At 55.9% G+C, this 6,511-nt stretch overlaps 1 protein-coding gene across 1 annotated transcript in view; it reads right to left on the bottom strand.

Annotated features, from left to right (window-relative positions):
- The window catches only part of UTP4 (UTP4 small subunit processome component), a 9,414-nt gene extending 2,938 nt beyond the window's left edge, over window positions 1–6,476 (bottom strand). Inside the window, exons 1-11 of the mRNA XM_015406722.1 lie at window positions 6,191–6,476; window positions 5,635–5,826; window positions 5,245–5,329; window positions 4,049–4,138; window positions 3,247–3,461; window positions 2,533–2,704; window positions 2,335–2,426; window positions 2,089–2,185; window positions 1,790–1,854; window positions 1,371–1,493; window positions 1,108–1,285 (exon numbers count right to left, since the gene is read on the bottom strand). Coding sequence (XP_015262208.1) covers window positions 1,108–1,285; window positions 1,371–1,493; window positions 1,790–1,854; window positions 2,089–2,185; window positions 2,335–2,426; window positions 2,533–2,704; window positions 3,247–3,461; window positions 4,049–4,138; window positions 5,245–5,329; window positions 5,635–5,826; window positions 6,191–6,418 — 1,537 coding nt within the window. The 5' untranslated portion in view covers window positions 6,419–6,476. The remainder of the gene's footprint in view (window positions 1–1,107; window positions 1,286–1,370; window positions 1,494–1,789; window positions 1,855–2,088; window positions 2,186–2,334; window positions 2,427–2,532; window positions 2,705–3,246; window positions 3,462–4,048; window positions 4,139–5,244; window positions 5,330–5,634; window positions 5,827–6,190) is intronic.
- Window positions 6,477–6,511: the final 35 nt, after the last annotated feature.

The following is a 6,511-nucleotide window of genomic DNA, read 5'->3' as shown; positions in this document are numbered from 1 at the left end:
GGGAGACAGGAGCCAGAAATGAAGCTGTTGCAGAAAGCAAGTTCCCGGAACCCGTGCATCAAAGGGAGGAGAGAAGAGACCAGCTCCGCTCTTGGAAAGGGTCGCCAGTGAACTGTCCCGAGGAGGAGGCACCAGGAGATTAGAATGTGGCCACATTCCTCACATAAGAACATAACATAAGAACATAAGAGACGCCAGTGTTGGGTCAGGCCAAAGGCCCATCCAGTCCAACACTCTGTGTCACACAGTGGCCAAAAGCACCAGGTGCCATCAGGAGGTCCACCAGTGGGGCCAGGACATTTGAAGCCCTCACAGATACACACTCAGTGCTCACTGAGTCGGGACCTCCTGCAGGGCTGGTTTATGAGCAGCACACAGAGGTCTCTTTGCCACGGCATTAAAGAGACTCATCAAGAATGAACAAGCTGTCCCTGACCTGGATCGCCCAAGCAAGCCCCATCTCGTCAGATCTCGGAAACTAAGCAGGGCCGACTCTGGCAAGTATTTGGATGGGAGACATTGTTGGAATACCAGCAGCCAGGAGGCGGGGGCAGGCTTTATTCTGCCTCCTCTATGAATAGCCCCCAAGCCCCCAGGTAGGGGTCAGTCACCAGAGGCCACCATGACTTCCAACTGCACACACACTCACAGGCATACACACATATAAAAAGCCCCAACATATATTAAAAAAATAAAGAAAGAACAAGCTGCCACCATGGCTGGTGAAAGCTACAAAAAGCTGAAAGTCCCGAGTTCAAATCCCCACACAGCCACCAAGCTCAAGGAGTGACTTTGGACTAGCCACACATACTCCGCCTAACCTACATCACAGGACTGCTGTGAGAACAAAATGGCAGGAAGGGGAAACCAAGTATGCCAACACTGACTTCCTTGGATGAAGAATTACTTCTTGTTGAGTTGTTGTTCTTAAGAACATAAGAGAAGCCAATGTTGGATCAGGCCAATAGCCCATCCAGTCCAACACTCTGTCACACAGTGGCCAGAAATACCATCAGGTGCCATCAGAAGGTCCAGCAGTGGGGCCAGTGGTGTTTTTTTTAAAAGAGCACTAAAATGCACGAATTGGAACAGTCCCCCCCTCCCAACAGAAAAGGGTGCTCTCACCTGAGCTGGGCTGCAGGGTGTGCAGGTGCTCACAAACCCCCGACTGCAAGAGCTTGAGAACGTGCACAGAGCCCCGATCTGACGCCACAAACAGCCGGGTAGAGTCCGCAGAGAACAGAAGCTGGTGGGCTCCACAAGCCACCTTTGGCACCTTGCGAACCTTTGGGGAGACGAGGCAGGGTCACCAAAGCCACCCTCTCCACCCCCTGGCTCCAGAGGCCCGACGCCTGCTCCCCACCACTCACCCGCTGCAGGGCAACACGCTCGCCGGCCAGCTGGACCCGGTACAGACACAGCCGGGAAGCCGTGGAGTAGGCGATCCAGGTGCCCCAGGCAGAGATGCAGCTGCTGCGGATGTGCTCAGGGCCCTGGCGAGAAAATAAGGGTGAAACAAGGGATGAGCTCACCCCGTCATCCCCCAGCCAGCCGGAAGCAGCCAAGATCTTTGCAGCAGCCAGGCCCACGACTGTGGGAGACGCGGCCAATCAAAGCCGCCTCCTTCAGGACTGCTGTGGACTACTGCAGCTCCCTGGATGCAAGGGGATTTGGGCCTGGTACTAAAAAATGAGGCATGTTTTAACTGGACATTTGCCCATCCAGTCGCCAGAGAGGAGGCAGGACAAGAACTGAACCCTACCCGTGCTCTTCTGGCAGGTGCCCTCACCTTGTTCTTGAGCTGGACCAGGTGCTCAGGGGGGCAGGACACAGGCAAGACTTCCCCGTCTCTTCCTGGAGCGAGAAACAAGAGCAGCTAGAGACACACCAAGGCAGGTTCCAGAGGCCAGGGCTCGGGACAGGCGGCAGAAGGAGCAGAAGGTGCCCACAAGCCAGAGTGGGCCCCAAACCCTTCTTTACCAGCCTGGCAATCCGCAACTGCAAGGACAGACAGATGAGGCTCCACCTGGGCGAGATGCTACCCAGGTGCTTGCGTACAAGGCTTTGGACCATGCCCTTTGGTCTCACCTGTGGCACTGGTGGTTCCGAGTCTCCACAGCTCCAGGTGTAGTGGGTACTGGAAGAGGAGGAGACGGGCTTTCCTGGCACACGAGACAAGGCACCTCTGCAAGGCGGAAAGGCACAGTGTCAGAGCAGGAGGCACGCCTTCCCCGGCACGAAATGTGCCTGCATCCTTCCGGGGGGGACAGGGGGACGGGGGACTAGCACAATTCGTGGCACATGAGGCTGCAGGGTTCTGGCCTAGAAACTTACATGGGGGAAGGTGACTTTCCGAACAGCGGCTTCGTAGCTCCGGGACTCCACCTTCTCCATGAGTGGCCGGATCACCAGCTGCCCATCCAATCCTGAAGGGGAGGGGAGAAGGCAGCCAGATGTCAAAGCAGGCCAAGTCACAGCAGATGAGTGCCCCCCCCCCGCCACAGGAGAGAGACACTCCCTGTCACACTCTACCTCCACTGATGAGCGCTGTGGCCGTGTGCGCCACGGTCCTCACGTCATGCGTGTGGTACTGGAACGGCTTTGTGCGCACCCACTGGCGCTCGGCACTGCCCGCCTTCACCTGAAGCAGCTGGAACTGGTACACAGCCCCCGCCGATGTGCCCACCACAATGCTGTCTTCTGCCTGCAAAGGGAAGGAGGAAGAAAGCGGTGCAGACAGAGAAGGTGCAACTACTGCAAGAAAACACCATTCAAGTTACGAAACACTCAACAGCTCGCATTCCCTGCAAGGAAAGAGCGAAGGTCCATCGAGCTCCATCACCGGGTTGCCTGCAGAAGACTGTCAGCTCTCCCAACGAGGGTCTCATGGCAGGCCCGGAAACGCTGTCCTCCTTTGCTGGGTCTCCAAAGAGGCCACTGCCAAACAGGAGCACGTTTACCTGCAGCAACTGCCAACAGGCCTGTCCCACCCCTCTGTTGGGACTGTGCTCACACAACCCTCTGGGCCTGGCAGCGAACAACCCCTTGCAGTCTGACTCGGCAGTAAGCAGCTCTGCCCCGGGGGAGAATTTTCTGACACTCTTCCCCACGGCACACCTGACTACTCCACTGGCTTATGGAATGACTCGTGACTAATGAGACTATCAATGCACCATCCTGTATTTTGATCCTCCCGTACGATGTACCCCGCCCCCCACTAAAGCCTGAGGGGCCCTGGCCCCCTACCTCAGAGGTGGCCAAGGACAGCACGGCTGAGCTGCTGATGACGGATGTCTGGAGCAGGGTCCCCATCTCCGAATCCCAGAACTGCACCCTCCCGGAAGAATCCGCGCTGACTATGGTGCCATCCGACAGGAAGACCACACTCCACACTACGCACTCCCGGGGGGTGTGGGATCCTGTCAGGCGCCTGTCCACAAGGAGCCGCTGGACTGCATGGCCTGCAAACGAGACAACGGAGATCACAAGGGGGGAAGGAGCCACGCAGGTCCCCAGGACCTGGCCGGATGGAAGCCAAGGGCCTGCGTGGCACCCAGGCCGCTCGTCTTCTATCTTTCTTCCCACCTAGGTAACCAGCTCTAAGTCAGCAGGCCCTTTACAGAGGGAGGAGAAAAGACAGGGGCACCACCAACATGACCTATCCAGACACCGTTAGCAAGCAGAAATGCCCCTAATCAGAAAGTTACAGGCACAAATGCTCTTTTGTGGTTTGTACAGGGGTCAAGAAAAATGCTCCCACATGGATTCTGGCAACCTGTTAAGGGAGGAAGTTCATGGCTACAGGGCAGCCGCCCAGAATGCCCACGTCTATGACCCCTGCTGTTCCCGCTGGACATACGTCAACACCAGTACTGCCATCCTTGGGTGTTAAAGATCACAGTGGACCACAAAGGGAGAGGAGGTCTCTAGGCTAGAGGAAAAACCTGCAGGCCTGACCCACGCTTCTTCTCCTCACCCACCCCATATCCCTGGCCATTTACTGCAACCCAAACCATACTGACTCTGGCCATTCAGGGCTCAGGCTCACCTGACTTGACATCAAAGACACGGATGAGGTCGATGGAGCCAGCGGCAATCCTGGCCCCGGAGGCATGCCAGAAGAGGGACAGGATGCGGCCTGCAGGGCAAGAGGAAACTCTCAGAGGCATGATCTGCGGCGGCGAAGATTGGATTTATACCCCACCCTTCACTACCCGAAGGAGTCTCAGAGCAGCTTACAATCTCCTTTCCCTTCCCCTCCCCACAACAGACACCCTGTGAGGTAGGTGGGGCTGAGAGAGCTCTCTTGAGAACTGCCCTTGAGAGAACAGCTCTGAAAGAACTTATGACTGACCCAAGGTCACACCAGCAGCTGCATGTGGAGGAGTGGGGAATCAAACCCGGTTCTCCCAGATTAGAATCCGAGCTCTTGACCACTCCACCAAACTGGCCAAGTGAAAGAGGGACCCATTAAGCATAGTCTCCTCTTGTGGGCCAGCAAACCTCAAAGCACACAGAATTCCTAACCCAAAAAGACGAGCCTCGAAGCCCTGGCACCTACATGAAAAGGATGCCAGGATTAAGCATACCAGCTCAGACCCCACGCTACAAACATTTGCCCTCAAGCCCGTTTTCAAAGCCCAAGAGCGAAGAAAAGCCCAAAAGTGTTCAGTTTAGAGACAGGATGACTAAAAGAAGACATGATAATGGTTTATAAAATTATGGACAAGGTAGAAAAAAGGGGGGTGAGAGACAGTATCTTTTTTTGTTTTCCTGTAATACCTTTTATTGGCATACAATATTAGAAAAAAAAAGCAATTCCCAGCATTAATACAATCCAGTAGTAAACCATTCCAAGGTATGTCAGGCCTATAACATACCTCAAGTTGTCAGAAGATAGATTTGACCATACAGAAGATAGCTGAATCGTAAAATAAATTGAATTCTAAACTTTTAAACTTAAGGGGGGGGGGGTTTGTTTGTTTTTTTAATTATAATTTAAGAATTTATTGTCAGATGATTGTAAAAAGGAACCATAGTAAAGTGGGGAAGCCCGCTGAGGAATTTTAGTTAGAAGACTGAATGGAACCTCTGTGACCCAAGGCAGAGTGTCTCTGGTGCCCGTTGCTAAGGACCAGAGACCGGAGGAAGCTTAGGCCTCTGTAGCCCTGTGTGTGGCAGCTGGCCGGCCACTGGAACAAAATTGGTTATTGGCCCGATCCCCACCCCACCCATATACACAACCTTTTTGCCGATCCAGGTTCTTCTCAAACTGAATTCTTTCAGGTAGGACATGGAAGAGCTTAATGGATCCATCCTCACATCCAACCTACATGAAAGAGAAAGTGAATCGGCAACTTTCTCCACCCTACCAAACAGCTTGGGGGAGAGGGGGAACCCGTTGCTACAAACAGAAACAGCTCCTAGGTAGCAGTCACAAAAGCACCCACTGCTCACAGATCACAACTCCTTCAAGCAGGGCCTGGAGCCAGGGTTCTCGTGCCTCCTCACAGCCACCTGAAGGACACCCGGTGGACGACAGACTGCCGCTGTTCTCCACCCTACTAAGGAGACAGCTCTTGGGGGGGGGGGGAGTTTCCAAGCATCGCAACCTGGGACGCTAGAGGCGCTCACCGCTAACTGAGCCCCAGTGGGATCAGCCGCCATGCTCCACAAGGGGCCTCCAAAGGCATCTAGCGCATATTTGACACACAGCTTCTCCAAGTCATATTCGATGATATCTCCGCTGAGGCCTGCGCCAAAGAGCCGATCTCCTCCGGCCCAGCAGAGAGCCTCTGGGATCCTCGTCTCGTGGCCTGGAATAACCTGAGGAAAATGAACAGATGGGGGAAGATGGACGATAGGAAGTCTTCAACGGAACTTGCTAGTCCGAGGGGCAAGGCCGATCCCCTCAGGATCGCTAGGGAAGAACGGCAGCCCGCTGCACATAGGCCAGGGAGCCTCTCGGAAGTCAGCCAAGTGATCCAGGCCCCCCCCCATCCGTGACAGGGAGAACAGGGCGCGTGGTCTGTGAGGGTGCTGCCCTCTGACAGGTGGCATCATCTTCTCCAGAGAAAGTCGGTGTTGTCCACAATTCAGGACAGGACTGGGGGCGGTGTTGCGTGCGTCCACCCAGGGGAACGGCAAGGCCTGGGGGGATATTTGTGTGTGGGGGGGGAGGAAGCAGTACCTTTTCCTGGAAGCTGTTTGCTTGCAGGTTGTATATCTCGACGGAGCCGTCGATGCGGCCGACGGCCAAGCGGCTGGAGGGGTGGGCCGATACGCAGCGGATCCCGGCCGGCAGGAAGGCGAAGAGCCGCACGCGGTGCACCTGGAACTCCCCCATGGCGACAGCAGCGGCAGCCCCCGAGCGCCCTGCGAGGAGCGGAGGAGGGGCGTCACCGGGAGGCCGTCCCATCCCGGGGCAGCTGCGCCACCGGCAGCCTCCGGGGCGCTGAGCGGGGCGGGTCCGTCGGGCCCGGCCTCCCCTTTGCGAGGCCCCAGCGCGGCG

Source organism: Gekko japonicus, unplaced genomic scaffold (assembly GCF_001447785.1).
Source record: "Gekko japonicus isolate JY-2015 unplaced genomic scaffold, Gekko_japonicus_V1.1 scaffold386, whole genome shotgun sequence".
Taxonomy (NCBI): Eukaryota; Metazoa; Chordata; class Lepidosauria; order Squamata; family Gekkonidae; genus Gekko; species Gekko japonicus.
Note: the sequence above shows the minus strand (reverse complement) of the source record. Positions and strands in the feature narration are given on the sequence as shown.